Here is an 18,249-nt window from a genome sequence, read left to right as displayed (position 1 = left end):
ACAAGAAGTAATCCAATAAGACATATTGGACTAGCCCAAAATTACCCACTGCCCAAAATTAATTCTGTGCCAAAATTGTTGGCAGATAGGGTTCCACGAGGCAAGGATAATTTGGTGGACAGGAATTAGTGGGAGCAATTGTAGACATTAGCGTGTTCTCCAGCACCCATTGGCATCTCCACTGCACAACCCTGGCATGACCATGTCAAAAACGCTGTGCTGCATGGTGGTGATGATACAGAGAAGGCATTCTTGGCAGAAGTGTAAAGTGTAGCACCCACTTTGGAAAAAGACCCGAAACTTTCTTTTACAGCTACATGCACTGAGAATCCAGCTGTTCTGTTCTTTGGCATTAAGCATAGTTAAAAGAAAAACTGAACCTACAGGAAAATAATTTCTATCAGCTTAATTCATAATGGTAGAACCTGGGTAAAAACTGTTTGTAACAGAATGAATAAATATATATTTATGTAATATAATATTATTCAGCAAAAAATAATAAATGCAGGCATTCAACCACAAAAAGGAAACTAAAAAACTGATTACCTACTGTGTTATTCCAATGATAGGAAGTTCTACACTTAGCAGAACTCAGCTGTATAAGAAAAAGAGCAGATGGGTGTTTGTTCCATAAATGGTATTGGTGCCAAGATATACTGGGTGGGGAAGGAGGGACTGCTCTGCCTGTGGTGGAAATGTTCTTTGTGTAGAAAGGGATGTGGATTAAATGGATGTATGTGTTTATCAAATATAACTAAATGGTATTAAATATTGAACACTCACTGCATGTAAATTCTACCTTTTAAAAAGTCATAAAGTAATTAACTCTAGTTGGCAAAATGCGTGCTGACATGCATAGGAATGAAGAGTAAAGATGACTACAACTAAAATGGACTGATGGGTGAATAGCATGGATAGGTGAACAAGTGAATAGAGCAAAATAAAAACAATTTAAGAATTGAGCTGGTCACTCTATGGGCCTTTATTTCAGTCTTTTAATTATAAAACAGGGAAGCAAGGTAATCTAGTTTGTAATAGATCATCTCGATGAAATGAGTAAAAAAAAAAAAACACAATCTTTAACATCTGTGGTTGGCAATACAATTTTCGTAAATACCCATGCATGTTTTCCTGGCCTTATTTTAGACAGAGTATGTAGGATAGATACCAGGCAGCTGGGCCTGTATTTTTCTATATTGTTCTTCATTAACTGCATTCACTCAAGGAAAAGATATTGTCTGGACAGTTTCATTTCAAACTGTGACTATTTCTCTAATCATCTGACGTACACAGTTGCATAGTTTGTTTTTATTGTAAATATTATAATTATAAACACTATATAAACGATATACCTTAGCACTTGTTAAAATGGTTTGATATTAGTTTGTGTGTTCCCTGGCAGGTCATTATACTAAAGGTCCCCAAAGTCTTGTTAATGGGTTAATGAAGAAAGAGTGGGAATTGAATCCAGTTCTGGTATCTGAAGGTGAGGGCTTTGGGAGGAGATTAGATTCCGTGAGGTTGCTGGGGTGGAACCTGGTGATGCAGCCATGAGAGCTCTCTAAACAGAGCCTACTTGGACACAGATGTATGTGCTCCCTCTCTCTGCTTCCTCGCACCATCCTCATCACGCACAGATGAACCACCCAGCATTGGACTATGTGCTTTTTAAAAAAGATTTATTTTATTTTGATTGGAAAGACATATTTACAGAAAGAAAGGCAGAGAGAAAGATCTTCTGTCTGCTGGTTTACTCCCCAAGCTGCCACCACAGCTGGAGTTGAGCCCATCCATAGCCAGGAACCAGGAGCTTCTTCTGGGTCTGCCAAGTGGGTACAGGATTGCAAGGCTTAAGGCTATCCGCCACTGCTTTCTCAGGCCACAGGCTGGGAGCTGGATGGGAAGTGGAACAGCTGGGACATGAACAGACACCCATATGGGATCCTGGCACACACAAGGCAAGGATTTAAGCACTCAGTCATTGCACTGGGGCCTGGACTATGTACTTTTAAAACAATGAACCGCCATAAACCTTCCTTTATAAGTAGCTCCTCTCAGTCATTTGTTACAGTAATGAGAATCTGGCTAATATAATGACACAGACTAGAGGACATTATGTAAAGAGAAATAAGCCAGACTCAGACACATGAATTTTGCACAATCTCACTCATGCTGATCTAAAAACAGTTGGTCTCATGTAATTAGAGAGTATAATGATAGTCATCAGAAGCTGGGATGGTACAAGGAAGAGTGATGAGACGATACATAATTACAGTTAGAAGACATAAATTCTAAGAGATCTATTGTACAGCAAGGTGACTGTATTTAATAATACATTGTATTCTTGAAAATAGTAAAGAGAGTAGATGTTATATGCTATCATCAGAAAACATTTAACAAGTGAGATAATGCATTTGTTCTTTAGCTAGATTTAGCCCTTCTATAATGTGTAAGGATACTTCAAAAAGTTTATGGAAAGTAAGATTTTAAAAAATGTTCATTTTAGTGAAAAAAAAAAGTTTGAAATCCATGCATAGGAAGAGCCTTCAAAAACAATGAAGTGTGCATTCTGTATACATTGTGTATGAATTTCAATATTTTTGCACCAAAATATATATTATTAATTCCATATTCTATGAAATTGGAGGTGTATTCTGTAGGTATCCAAATATGCAGTGCTGTCAATCTTTAAAACATGGTCTAGATGAGTCTACAAATCTGTGGTGGCAGATCAGCTCCAGACCTGTGCCTGATTGACGGTTCAAGTGCAGAGATGATGGACAGTGTGTGAGACTTCTGAAATCCTGGTGTGCATTTAAAATGCTCCTGGGAAAGTTAAAATTCAGGAATTGGAAAATGTAATCACCTTTTGAATTTGGATTCATGGGAAAGCAATTCAATAGCAATTTAACAACTCTATTCTGTTCTTATCTCAGGCCTGTGATCCAATTATTACATGGCCTTAACATTGGATTTAACCTCTCTGAATTTCATTTCCTTCTCTATTAAATGAGATTAACAAGCTCGTGTTATGGACATACACACTCTATCATGGAGAAAAGAGCTATTCTTTGTAGGTTCTTCTGCTCCATTTTCATCTTTGCTGTGTCTCCTTACACAATGTGTTGCTGCCCTCTGTATCGATGTGTACACATCACGTACAAGCATAATGGGCCTTGTCAAAAACTATCATTAAGATGTCACCTGTAGTTAACAACAGCAAGTTCTCCAGCTTCTCAGCACGGGCTTGATTAACCACACGTGGTAATTATATCCCAAATAATAACGCGTGGTAGCTGCAGCACATTAGCCTTGTTAGGCACTCACAATAAGAGACACTAGAGGAAAGAAAACCAAAACAAAAGGAAAAAAAATCTGGAAACCAAACTGCCTTATGCTTAGTGTAAGTGAGACACAGAAGACATGTTCTACAGAGTGAATACAGCAAGCAAAGAACTCGGTGAATATGGTCACATATAGATTGCACAACCTTTTCTGTAAACCCTGGTCCATTTGTCAGTGAATTGTTGTGTATTTATAGCAACTATCTGCTTCGTTGTGGCCAACTGATGAGAACATGTAGCACTCACTTGTTGGGTAGGAATGCGATACTGCATTGCCACATTAGCTTGTTGAATTCTCATAACAGGCCCAAGTGAAGAAGTGTTAAAAGCAGTAATAAAAGAGCATCATGGCATGGGAGTTATATCTAAATAAATGTTTTTGAATATTGATTACATTTGAACGGAAGAGTTGACAGAAGCAGAGCATGAAACACGGTCAACACGTGTGAAAACAAAACAAAACAAAGCTACCATGAGAGCAGACATCTCAATGGCAATGACAGAAGCCAGAGGCTAAATTGTATGATAATATCAACTTTTTAGGAGAAAAGCATTCAATTTAGTATTTTGTTCTCTGAGTGAAGGGAAGATAAAGACATTTTCTCACAAGGTTGGGAAGGGATTATCACTGAAAGACCTAGTAAATGATGTATATCAGAAATAAAAAAAAAATTAAGAGGAAGTAATGAAATGTGTGAAAGAACAATGACCCACAAATTTGATATGCATGTAAATAAATGTGCATACAACAAAAGGACTGCATACAACAAAAACAGAGATAGTAAAAATGTATAATATCGGAAGTGCAACATCAAAATGGAAATAAAATTCTAGCAGAAAAATATGAAAGATGGGAAAATGATATGGAATCAAATAATGTTAGACTCTTAAAATTGCCTAAGAAAAGAATCTCATATATTGGTAAATGATTTTAGACAAAGATGCCAAGTACATTCAAAGAGAAAAAAAGTCCTTTCAACAAATGTTCCTGGAACAACTGGATATCCACGGGCAAAATAAGGAGATTGGACCCATATTCGATACTGTGTAGAAAAGTTAAGTCCCACTGGATCAAAATTAAATGTAAGGCTTTAAAACTATAAAACCTTTGGGTGAAAATGTGGGGCAAAAGCTTTTGAATGTTGGCTTTGGCAATGACTTATTGGCAGCGACATCGGAATTACAGGCAGCAATATAAGAAAGTAGGCACATCTATGAAGCTTAGATTTTTTTTTGAATCAAGAGACAACAGTATAAATAGGCAGCTCACAGAAAGGGGAAAATATTTAGAGATCAATATTCATTATGTAGACAGAACTACTGAAACTCAAAAACAAAAATTTTGATTTTAAACAGAGGCAAGGACTTACATATTTCCGTTTTTAAAATTTACCTATTTAAAATTTACATATAATAGGAACAATTTTTATGTTTTCCATATACATAATTTTAATAGTATTGTGATGCATTCCATTCTACCCTCACACCTTTACTCCTGCCTCCCTTTTCTTTCTTATTTTTAATTTTTACAATGACATACCTTCCATCTACTTTATAATCACAATCTTAACCCTCTACAGAATAAAAATTTCGAGTGGAATTTGGAAAACCACTATTCCTCAAGAGGGTGAACAAGGACTGTTCCCAGTAGGACCATGACAAGTTTCTGACTACTACTAATAATTGCTGAAATACACATGAAAACTGCAGGGAGAGGCTACCTCACAACATACCAGTGGCTGCTATAAAAAACAAACAAACAGAAAATAGCAAGTGTTCAGTATTAAGATGAAAAAGTGGAGCCCTTGTGCATTACTGGTAGACAAACAAAAGGTGGTATACATGCGAAATGAGATTCCTTAAAAAGCAAGAAAATTCAAGTAATTGCTACAATAAACCCAGAGATTATGCTAAGTGAAATAAACCAGTCACAAAAGACACGTACTCCATGAGTCCACCTACATGAGGTTCTGAGAGTAGGAGAAAGTATAAAAACAGAGACAGAAGGAGGATGGTTTCCAGGAAATGAAGAATTACTATTTAATGGGCGTAGAGTTTCAGATTTTACAAGATAAAAAACATTTGTGCAGATGGATGGTGGTTACAGTTACATAACACTATGAATGTATTTAATATCACTGACCTGTGCATGTGAAAATGGTTATGACGGCAATTTTATGGTACTTGTGTCTTCACGCAGATTTTGAACATTGGAAAAAAATATAGCCGAGACATCAGAAGATGCTATTAAACTGCAATGGGAATAACTCATATAGGGTTTGGTTTACAGCATGCTGCAAGGGGCAAAACATATTAACATCAAGGGAATAAGACTATTTGCATGTTGGTAGAGGAAGGATATGGAAAAATGCTATACCTTCTGCTCAGTTTTGCCAAAAAAAAAATGAATTCTATTAAAAATTTAGAGATACAAAAAGAAAATGGTAAAGTCACTGATTGATTTTAGACGTTAAGCCAGTGTATATGTTCAATTTTAACCTAACTTTCGAATCACTAGAGGGAATGAGAATACAATGAATATAATAGAAAGCAGAGAATTTTTGAAAAATATAAATGCAGAATAAATGGAAAATGCAAACCAAATCAGTAAATATGAATAAAGTATATCAGTAGTCATAGTAGATACGAAAGAATAAAACTTTCCACAAAGGAGTGAGCATTGTGGCGCAGATTAAGCTGCCATTTGGATCACCCACTCCCCATAGAGGTGTGTCAGTCTGAGTTCTTGCAATTCCACTTCCTGTCCTGTTTCTTGCTAATGTTCCTGGGAAGGTAGCGGTTTATAGCCCAAGAGCTTGAGTCCCTGACAATGACATTGGAAAGCCAGGGAGTTCATGGCTCCTGGGCTTTAGCCTGGTCCAGTCCTGGCGGTTGCAGACATTTTGGGAGTGAACCAGTGGATATAAGATCTTTTTGTCACTCTCAATCAAATGAATCAATAAAATGAATCTGTGAAAAAAGTCAGATTAGATTTGCATCTCTCTTGCTTCCCAGTCTCTTCCTTTCCCCCGTTACACACACGTCTCATACAGATATGGCAGTTTAGTTTGGGCCCTCCTAACATCATAATACATCAGAAAAAAAATATATATGTAATAATTACCAACAAATTGCCCTCAGATTGCAAGAATGACTTCACATTAAGAAAACCTGCTAGTATCATTCACCACATTAACTGATCTGTGAGAAAAGGTGATTATCTTGATAGATGCAAATATAAACTTTTGATTTCATTAAGTTTGAAAAAAAATGTTACTTTACTAGTTGCAAATAGCAGTTTTAAATCAAATGCACTATTCACTAGTGACAGTAACTCTTAACAGATGTGCAGTACAAGGGGTGTTAAGGTGGGCTAGTTTGCGGTGCCATAGCAGACAAACACTTCCATCTCAGCGGCTCAACACAGCATAAACTTCTCCTTTGATTCTCACTCCATGTCATGTGACTCTTCCTCAAGCTCTCAGTAAAGCAGGTGAGCTCTTTCCTTTTACTGACATGATTTTATGCAGAAAGGGGCATCCTTCGCCACCATTACAAAGGTAGAAGCAACAGGGGAGATTTCTTGCTTGAATGAGGCTGGTCAGCTGTAGCCATGATTGTATGTGACATTTACCACTTTTCATATATCAGTGTTCAGAACTGTATTATATGGCCTAGCCAGTTCCAATCTGGTGAGAGAGCCATGCGTTTAAGCTGATGCTCAACCTGCATTAGACACCCCACTACTTAGAAAGTTTCCTGGGTCTTGTTTGCAAAATTCATCTCATTCTTTGGAGAACCGGAAGCTGCCAGCTGTTCCAGCCACAAAAAGGACTATGATTCCTTTATGTTTTTCTTACACACTGGTCAGTCTCAATCCGTATTTATCTTCTCCCCTGTTGTCCCAAATAAAGGCAATGGTACTGAATACACACTTATAACATTCTGTTTTTCAGCCTGTTTTCCTAGAGTAACAAACTCATTAGGCATATGTTCTTTCTTGCAGTTGAAGCAGATGGCAGTTTCATCATGATGTAATGTGGGTTATGGCTCTCCACTGCTCTGCTCTCTCTGCTGTTGCTTGCATCATAACCTGGCAAACAATCTCTGGTCCAACATTGTAGCTGCCGCCGCCTCTTCTTTTTGCTTGTGATGGTAACATTGCAATTGGGGTGACCAATTTCTATGGAAGTCAGATTTTGTCAGGAAAATAAAAAGTATTCTGAGTAGAGGTTGTTTAACATGGAGTTTAACTACTGGAAGGCTAGGAAATAAAGATGGCAAAAACTGTTTCCTGGAAATCCAGAAGTACGGGCTTTGCCAGAAAGACATCCACATGATCTAAGTCAATAGCACACGGAAGGGGTAGTTCTAAGGATCCTTGACACACCATAAGCAAAGTTCCAGCATTGTCAACAACCCTTATCCCCTCATTTCCTGGAAACCGCCCTCCTTCTGTCTCTGTTTTTATGCTTTCTCCTACTCCCAGTACCTCATGCAGGTGGACTCATGGAGTACGTGTCTTTTGTGACTGGTTTATTTCACTTAGCATAGTATTCTCTGGATTTATCTCTATTCTAGCAATTATTCGAAGTTTCTTGCTTCTTAAAGAATCCCATGATGTATGAATATACCCTTTGCTTACCTGTGGGCATCCAAGGATAAATTTCTAAGTTGCTTCTCTGTATTACCTGTTGTGAATGATGAGGCTGTGAACACAAGTGAGCGAATACTTCTCTCAATCCTGTCTCTAATTCTTTGGGGGCAAACCCTCACAAGTGAAATTGTAATTGTTGGTTCAGATGATCATCCCATTTGAAAAAAAAAAGTGTTTTTTTTTTTTTTAAGAAACAGTCATACTGTTTGCTATACTTTTTGCAACGGTAAGTACGACATTATACCATTCTGAGCAGCAATGCCTAAGAGATTCAGTTTCTACTTGTTTCCTGTCTTACAGGATTGTGGTCTCCCTTGCTTTTTACTTTCCTATAGAAGTTTCCATTAGTGAAAACTAAACTGAACCTAAACTGGCAAGGGATTTATCAGAATGTAGTCTTAACACTTCATTTCCTTTTAGCACAGGTAAGATGTTAAAAGGGTAGAAATGGTGCAGCAAACCAGCAACCGGTAGGTGACACAGAAGGAAACATGCTTAAATTGGTGATGGACCTTTTAAGAAAATCTATACTAACAACCATTCTTCATCCTGAAATCTCTTGAAAGTCAGGGAGAAAATACAGATCCCTATTAACTTAAACAAGAAAGACCTTAAAATATGGTTTTTATAAATATAGTGCAAAGATTGTTGCCAGCAGATGTGAAAACAAAGTGATGATAAATATCACACTGAAGGAAAGGCGTGTAATTCTGGAAACTTAATGTCTGAAATGTGATGTTATATGTGTCTGCCACTGGAGATAATTGATAATTGCTTATTTGATTAATTTAATGAATTATGCTTAATTCACCATGCTTAATGTAATGTTTTCCATATAGAAAAAATAATGAGCTTCTTACCTTGCACCATATACAAATACCAATTTTAGCTGAATTGAAGATGGATTAAGAAAGACAAATTCTTAAAATTCATAGAAAGAGGCTAGCGTTATGCCCTAGTAGGCTAAGCTTCCTGCTGTGGTGCTGGACATGCCTATTGGAGTCTTGGCTGCTCCACTTGCAGTCTAGCCCCATGCTTGTGTCCTGGGAAGGCGGCAGAGGAAGGCTCAAGAATTTGGGCCCATAGACCCAAATAGGTGGGTAGACACAGAGAAAGCTCCTGACTCTTGATCTCAGACTGAATCAGCTCCAGCCATTTCAGCCATTTGGGAAGTGAGCCAGTGGATGGAAGATGGCTCTTTATTTCTCCTCTCTATGATTACACCTTTCAAAAACAACAAAACTCATAGAAGAAAAGAAGGGAAATGTGGCAGGCTGCTGAGTTCAGTGACGATTTCTTTGAAAAAGCACAAACTGTAGGGAAAGATGCTAATAAATTGGAGTCTGCAAAAATGTAAAACATGTATACTGCAAAAGTTACTGTAAAAAACAGAATGGTTGGGATGGGGTGGGATTCCAGCAATAAATATAACAAAGATTTGGGATCTGAAATTCGAGCATAGAAACCCACTTCTAGGTATGTACTAGGAGGAACTGTTGGATATTAGCACAATATAAAATAGAGAAAAATGTTTCCTGACAACTTTCTAAATGTTAGGTATTATAAATAACTAAGCAATAAGTAAGAAAATGAGTAAATGAACTGTGGCTTATTAGTACACTACAACTTTATGCACAGCAGATAAAATAAATACATCACAGGCCTATATAGATTGAAATAATATAAAAACTTTGGTGCTGAAATAAAACAAAGTTCAACCATACACATTGCTAAATGTTATTTTAATATGCAAAGTTCTAAAAACTTAAGGAAGTGATGAACGCCAAATACAAGGTAGTAATTGCCTTTCTTGGGCGAAATTGGATCTGATCAGTAAGGACAATTGGCAATCGTAATGTTTTGTGTATTGCTTGAAACTTAAACACAAACACAATGTCTAATCCAGTGTTTGAACATTCTCATCGCAAATCAGTGTCTGGGTCCGTCTCCTACATTCACTTCAAATCCAAAATCTTGCTAATGTGCACCTAGGAGGAGCAGTTAGTGGCTCAAGTACTTTGCAGTTGGTAAAACATGACACTACACATGGGCTGGCATTTTGTGTGGGCTTGACAACAAACCTCTGCATACTATGCTGTACCTCTGGAAGAAAACTTTCTGTGTTCTTGCACACGTTTTAGTACATGTGGCATCTTCCTGTAGGAAGAAAGACATAAGTGCCCAGTAATGAAGTTGACAAGCCTTCCAAGGAATGAAGACTCATTCGTTCTTTTGATAATGTCTCCTAATTACAAGTTACATGAAGCTTTCCAAATCATCATCAGGAAAAAAAACAATGTTTGGTGTCATTCCATAGCCATTATCCTCAATTTTTAAACAACTAAAACAACGTTTATTTAAATTAGATATTTACAAAAATGAGCTCACCACAACAGGATCCCCAGCTGTTCCCCATGAGCAGAATTTCCTGGGCACATGCTCTGTTCTGGATATTAAAAAGTAGACACAGTATGACTGTGGATGAAAGCTTTCCTTTGATTATGGGATAATCACTAACATTTGCCTGCCTTTGGTTAGGTGTCCTCAGACATGGGTTGTTTATATGATAATTTCCTGCTGTGTCAGACACAGCCAATCCCACTTTGCTAGTGACAGTTAGGTAGTCCATGTCAGTTCTCGTAATTTAGAAAGGAATCTTGTGACGGATACAGCTTGAAGCGGTTTCTTTGTGAAATGAGCATGTCTTTGTGAGATTAACTCCATTCCCATTGCTTACTGAAAGCAGACCTGCCAAAGCCGTTTGGTGACTGGATTGAACTTTTCCTACGGGAATCGTGTAGCCATAAAGCTGTGGAAACGCAATTGCACTCCCCCGTGGTTGGGTTTCTGACAGCTTTTCCCATCAGTTTGAAGAGGACAGAGCCCTGTGTCTGAGACAGAGATGTTTTCACACCTGAAGTGTAATTTCACACCTTGTGTTTCTCGGCAGATAAGTGCATAAAATAACACATCAAACTAGAACAGAAAAAAAAGATCAACATTACAAAGAAAACTGCAGGTTGTAATTTGTTTCCCATCTTATAATGCTCTTGGAGAGAACAGTAAATTACAGAGATCCTCATTTACGGCTTAGAAAGTTTGGTCGTTAGGTAGGGAAGTGAGCAGTAAATACTAATGAGCTTGCTGCCTGCCTTGAACACGATGATCAGGATGACACAATTTGGGCAGCATCCTAGCCATTTGATGTTTCGAGGATTTATCTGAACATTAGTTAGGAGGAAAGGTTGTCATTGAAAGAGAAGGGATTGCTCAACTGAATGACTTCACTGAAAATACAGTTTAGGAAACGATGCTTTGTAACAATCCATTCAGGAGTTTTGCCAGCGTGAACTCTGTTGGGAAAATTTGGATGTTTCCATCCTTTATTTAATATAAACAATATATGATGCTAATCATTATCATATAATATTCAGGTGTTGAAAATGAGAGTTAAGCTTCATTTTACAAATTTAAGAACTTGAGATCAAAAGAAAAACAAAAATTCCTTCACTAGCCATGAACCTGCATTACAGAATACATTTGGTATATGTCTGCATCATAGTAATTTCCAGGCCTGGATTTGGGAGGAGGGCCACTACAGTGGAAAATGAAAAAAAAATTCTCAGTACCATGAGGAACTGGGAGTCTTTGCATCCATTAGACAGTTCATGAAATTGACAGATGATAAGTGCTAAATTGGACCAAAGTTGGTGGGTGTGGGGAAAACATCTCGAAAGATTTCTGGATAAAGTAATATGATGGTAGAAATCAAAATATGAGGACATGAAGAACAAGTGTAAGAGTGAAGGCAAAAGGAGCAGGTGGATAGGCGAGAAGGAAGAATGACACTGCTTGGGACACCTGCAATAATAATTCAAAGAGTCCATGCTCTTACATAGTTGGGAATATTTTGAACATAAGGTGTATGTGGAAGGCCCAAGAAAAGAAATACTGTTTTCAGCTGGATCTTGAGTTTGGGAGTTAGTCTGGACCACAGATACGGGATTATCCATTGCTGAAGCCATTGGAATGGATGAGATGATCCAGACTAGGTAGAGAATGAGAAGAGACTCTTTAACTTAGACATAAAAGTGCTATTTGACTATGGAAAAAGAAACAGGAAACTTTGTGTATTATATTATTATTCAATAAAATGCAGAAGAGTTGTATACATATGCCAATTTTGTATATATGAGGTGACTTGAAAAAGTGTGTAGAAAATAGAATTTGAAGATTTGGGGAGGTGCCTGGCATGATGACCTAGTGAATAAACCCTTGCCTTTCATGCACTGGGATCCCGTAATGGCACCAGTTCATGTCCTGGCTGTTCCACTTAGCTTCCAGCGCCCTGCTTGTTGCCTGGGAAAACAGTAGAGGATTGCCTAAAGCCTTGGGACCCTGCACCCACATAGGAGACCCAGAAGAAGCTCCTGTTCCTGGCTTTGGATAAGTTCAGTCTGGCCATTGCAGCCACTTGGGGAGTGAACCAGCAGATGGAAGATCTTTCTGTCTCTGTTTCTCTGTGTGTGATCAATTTCATAACACACAGTTTCCATGGACTTGTATTAAAAAAAGATTTATTTGGAATGCAGAATTACAGAGAGATGGAAACACACACACAGAGCGCAAGCAAGAGAGAGCGCAAGTAAGAGAGAGGTATGATCCATTGGTTCACTTCCTAAATCTTGGCAACAGCCAGGACTGGTTCAGACCAAAGCTGGGATGCCAAAACTCCGTTTGAGTCTCCCACATGAGTTGCATGTGCCCAAGCTCTTGGGTCATCATCTGCTGCTGTTCCAGGTGCATTAGCAGGGAGCCGATTCAGAGGCAGAGCAACTGGGATTCCAATAGGTACTCCAATATAATATGCTGGCATTTCACATGGCAGTTTAAATTACTGTGCCACAGTGCCAGCCCCAGATGTGCCCTTGTGTACAGTCTGCACAGATAGGAATTCTAGAACAGCAACAATGGGCAGGAAGATGACCTGCATGGTATTTGAGACCTGCAAGCTGCTAACTCCCTCATTTAATCATTCACATACAGTGTGTTAGTTCGACAGAAAGACCAGGCCTAAGGATGCTAATCAGTCTTTTGGAAGGAGGAAGTTGCAGCCTGTATAAAACAGCAGAACAGAAGCAGCAAAGCAGAAAGCACTACTGTTTTTCACACCCCACTTCCCTGTGTTTCGTCTTAGATACCTACGGAAAACTCTTGCTTCTCAATTCCGTGGGTCAAGAGATGTCCCGCTGCAAGACATCCCTTCGCCGTGGTCAGCCCAATCCTGTCTACAAGGAGACCTTTGTTTTCCAGGTGGCCCTCTTTCAGCTCTCTGATGTCACATTGATGGTTTCCATTTATAACAGGCGTAGTATGAAGCGTAAAGAGATGGTTGGCTGGATTGCCCTGGGCCAAAACAGCAGTGGAGAGGAGGAACAAGACCATTGGGAGGAAATGAAGGAAAGCAAAGGCCAGCAGATCTGCAGATGGCACACTTTGCTGGAATCCTAGGTCTGCCAACTGGTGTTTGAGTGCTGTGTCCGCCTCCTTGCTTACTGCTGACACAGAGTCAATGCGACTTGGCAAGGTTTTCAGGCGTTCAAATGGAAATCCTACTCACCCTGAAATATTCTGAGTGGAGGCTTTGGGTTTCTGAAAGGTTTGATTTAGATTTAAGTATTATGATTTGAAACATCCATAGCCAAGAGTCCTCCCGTATGGAAAGTTACTATGGTTGAACCTACTGGTCATGAGTTAACATGTACTGAAAGATTGAGTTTTAGTTCACACTGTGGAATGAAGCTTCTCTTACCATCTGTGTTGCCTGAAATCACAAGAGAGTTAATGAATGTTAGTATTTGTACCCATGTAGGTGTATGGACCAAGATTTTCTTACTGTGATCCAAGTAACTCCAAAATACAAATGAATCAAATGCTGATGGTCACAGCAAAATCCGCTGTCATGTATAACCCCTTAATTTCACATTTTCTCTATCAGAACAAAGGTTTATCTAATAAGCAAATGTTTAGTAATTATACTTATATAATAAAATTTTAACTGATAACTTTTATATCTCGTTCATATACTATGATTTCCATAATATTAGTTTTATCATTTTGAAGCTAGAATGGTGTTCAGAAGTTGGCGTTTTTGAGCAATTTGTCTCCTTTAGAATAAATGCATTTCCAGTTTTTAACTATCAAGTTTTGTATGCTATATTTACCACATATTAAGTTCTTACAGAATGAAAAGAATACCAAAACCAAAACAGAACTATTTAAGTAATGGGTTAACTTATTTTTCTCAATTGAGGGTTCCTTTGGATTATACTTTCTCTATATTTAGTTATATATACTCAGACGTGAATTCTGAATGTCCTCTCAGAGCCATGCGCTTTTAAAATGCACTATTTTCCATTATCAGAGCTTGGTAAGTTGTACGTGATTGTCCTTTATAAATATCTATTTAATGGACTCTTGGAAATAAACATGAGAATACCTGTGAATGAAGAATTACTTTCATCTTATATGGAATGACCCTAAATTTTTAGTTGAAACTTTAAAGTGCCTATGTTCGTCATTGCCTTTGTAGCAACATGCATTACGACTTACATTCTGGTTACATGCCATTGACAATATTGATGTTTTGTGTCTATGGGCATGACATTTTTCGTTAAAATTGACTGTCCTGTATTTATTCAGTACGTGCTTCTTTTTGCTTGTTTTTAGATATGAGCCCTTAATTTCACTTACTTTAATTTGCTGCTAAATCAACAAAGGGGAAGAAGGTGTGTCCATTTTAAATCTGTGTCCACCATGCAACTATTGTGAGCAATGGTTCAGTCACTTATTTTTAGCTTTTATGTATCACTGTTGACTTTCTCCTGTCTGTGGGAAGAGTGATAGCTAGCGATGGATGTATACAGTAAGAAGCACACAGCACCTCCGCAGCTCCACATTTTGACAGATTGTAAGAGTAGGCTGTAACACTGGAGGATCATATTTATCCCTTACTGTGTCTAATGGTTATCCCGACAAGACCAGACGAGGTCACAGGACAACTCTACTATGATTCCAGGGTTCAATATTGCAAAGAAACGATTCCATACAGAAAAGGCAGGATTTGTAAAATAAATTAATATTCTCATTTTAGTCAGGTCCTGAGAGTCTTATGAACATGGCCGTGCAGTCATTCAGATTAAGAAATAAAACCATACGTCCTTGGGTTTTCCCCTACCTTTCTTAGAGAGACCTCGGAGTGCTTTTCCAGCATCGTCTCCATTGACTGCTGAGTGGTCTTTGCAGTTTGACTATGTCATTGAGTAGAACTGAGAGCAATTGATTAAATGGTGGCACAAAGAATTGGCTTTTCACATCCCTACTCTCTGTATGCCTAGTGTTTAAAGGGAAGTAGAGCAGCCTGGTTATGCTTTCCTTTATGCAGTGACGGAATAGCAACATTCACTTTCAAATTTACATTTGAATAAAAATCTGCATATATTGTATGCAATGCCTTTGAGTGTTTCTCCTATTTTCCACGTGGCTGGATTCCTGGCCTCACAGTGCCCAATATTCACCAACACTTCATTCCTGCTTCCTTGACCCACTCATGTTTAAAATTTTCTGCTGGTGTGGTAAAGAGGTCCTCGAGTGCTTGATTTGCTTCCAAAATGCTGCTGCTAATGATGCTGTTTTTAGGAATATGCAGCACTTCAGGACAAAGAAACTCATTTTTTTTCTGTTTTTGTGCAACTCAGTATGTATGTACAACTCAGGACGTATGGTCATCTTTACTGGACAGAAACATAAACATTCACTCACAAGATACATAGGTTAAAATATGAGCTTGCTTTTTTTCTTTCAGATTCTATTTAAGTAAGATCTTTTGATTTTATGCACTTACACTTGTTTTCCTGGCAAATTCTAGCCACAAAATGTATTTTACATGTTTTCCACTTGGTCTTAAATCTCCATTTGCTTTTCAAAAAGAGTTATGAAAGATAACTAGTTGGTTCTGTAGTGAAAAAAAAATAAAGGTGCTTCTGCCTATTTCATTTGGCTAATGATTAGTTTCCCAGAGGGAGATTTGGCATTGAAGCAGCACCAAGTTTTTGTCACATGAGTAGCTCTTTCAATGATTTTTCCTCAAGAGTATACTTCTTAAATAATATTACACAGAGTAAGCGATGCACTAAGTTTATGGAAATCTGCTTTATTGTGTCTTCTTTCGGGTCGTGAGTTTTCACTGAATTGAGAAATGCTAGTGTTACCAATGATGGTGGTGGCTGTTGTGCTTTCTGCTCTCCTCTGACTGTTGTTGAATTTTTGAATGGACCATTCAGGCAGCTGAACACCTGCTCTCCATCTTCTCTCCTCCGCTGCTTCCCAGTGTGATGTGCAATTGTTTAGGACCCTGGTTGGGCTGATGCTGTCTAACAGTAAGAGGCTTTTGCCTTCTCCTACATCTGAAGAAAATGTAATTCTTTTGGATGGATAAGGAATCTTCAACATGTTCATGGAAATATGCATGTTTGGGAAAATTGATGCCTGCGTGTAAAAAGAAATCATGGCAACATTTTTACAATTTAATTCCATTTTTTCATGAACATTTTTTAAGTACCTTCATGTGATACTTTGCAGCCCACCTGGACAGAGTCTGAATGCACCATGTTTGCAAGAGGAAAAGAGTCTGATATTGCCTTGTTGTTCATCTTAGCATGATGGTAGTGAGCTGATCTTAGACTTGGCTTTTCTCCCTAATACTGGTGCCACCGTGAGCTTAGGGCACAGCAACTACCTTCTCATCATGGGGATTTCATGCTGTTTTGTTTCTTTCTTTCTTTTTTTTTTTTTTACTGCTCTCAGCCAATCACTAGGTTTCAAGTCCATGGTGGTCTTATGAAGTTTCTTCTTTCCATGTAAAGCACGATTTACGCAGGAGCTACAACAAGATTAGGTGAGAGCATTTCTCCAAGTGGCCATGAAATGTTATTTTATTGATTATTTCATATGAACATCTAGCCATGGGCTGTCATTTTGCATCAGAGGGCTTAGAAAGATAAGATGTAAGAGATGAATGGGAAAGATTATTTGTAAGTGGTATAAAATCATGTTCCTTTTGGGAAAACAACTCAACCGTACAGTGCATATAGTATCTCTCCTTACTTTTTTCAGGATTTTTTTTTTTGGAAAGGCAGATTTACAGAGAGGAGAGACAGACAGAAAGATCTTGCTTCTACTAGTTAATTCTCCAAGTCTCCATAGCAACCAGAGCTGGGCTGATCTGAAACCAGGGTCAGGAGCTTCTTCCGGGTCTCCCACATGGGTGTAGGATCCCAAGGCTTTGGGCAGCCCTCTATTACTTTCCTAGGCCACAAATATGGAGCTGGATGGAAAGTGGAGCAGCTGGGACATGAACTAGTGCCATTACGGTATCCAGGCATGTACAAGGCAAGGATTTAATTACTGTGCCATAGCACTGGGCCCCCTCCTTGCATTTGAAGAAATTGGTCGAAGAATGATCTGTTTGAGCCAGTGCAAATCAAGAGTAAATGATGCTGAAGTGGAAAAAGTTCTTCTTGTTTGAACAAAAAAGTTGTTTAGACAAAACTCTAAGAAAATGCTAAGAGATTGCAGGATCATATTGCATATATCTGGAAGATAAGAAATGAGTGTGTCAGAAATGTTTTGCATTCATAGGCATGTTTTCAAGAGTAATAGAGTAGAAGATATTGTAGATTAGCTTTTTTTCATAATCTGTAAAAGTCTGGAAACTATTTGAGGATGGGAGAAATGAAACGTGTCTTCTGCAGTGAAGTTGGCCCAACCAAGTGAGTTGGAATAGACCATGGTTTCAGACTGGGTTTTGGTGGAGCGCTACTAATTGTACAACCTTGAGAAAATGATTTAGCCAGCCTATCTGCCAGTCACTTCAACTGGAAAATGAAAATCATGTCTACCTCATAAAGGTTTTTAGTGGATATTACTGAAATTACAGACATTATGTGCCTAGCCTTGAGCTGGATGTATAGTTAATACTCACTATTAACTCTTCACAATTATATTTTAAAAAAATAAAAAAACACTGAGGATGAATTTCTCTTTGCAGAAAAAAAAAAGTGATGATAACAGTACACAGAAAATTACACATAGTTTTCAGATATTTTAAATGTATAGGTTAAAGTTTTCAGAATCAACGAGACAGTTCATTCAGAGATAGCCCTGGAACGTGGAGGAAAGTGTTGCTAG

The 18,249-nt window shown here is 38.2% G+C and overlaps 1 protein-coding gene across 1 annotated transcript in view; it reads left to right on the top strand.

Moving 5' to 3' along the window:
- Window positions 1-13,512, top strand: part of SYT16 (synaptotagmin 16) — a 76,032-nt gene extending 62,520 nt beyond the window's left edge. Inside the window, exon 6 of the mRNA XM_040975645.1 lies at window positions 13,199-13,512. Coding sequence (XP_040831579.1) covers window positions 13,199-13,512 — 314 coding nt within the window. The remainder of the gene's footprint in view (window positions 1-13,198) is intronic.
- The last annotated feature ends 4,737 nt before the right edge of the window (window positions 13,513-18,249 follow it).

This window comes from Ochotona curzoniae, unplaced genomic scaffold, assembly GCF_017591425.1.
Source record: "Ochotona curzoniae isolate NIBS_2020 unplaced genomic scaffold, NIBS_Ocur_1.0 contig_2688, whole genome shotgun sequence".
Taxonomy (NCBI): Eukaryota; Metazoa; Chordata; class Mammalia; order Lagomorpha; family Ochotonidae; genus Ochotona; species Ochotona curzoniae.
This window is presented reverse-complemented; position numbering and strand designations above follow the sequence as displayed.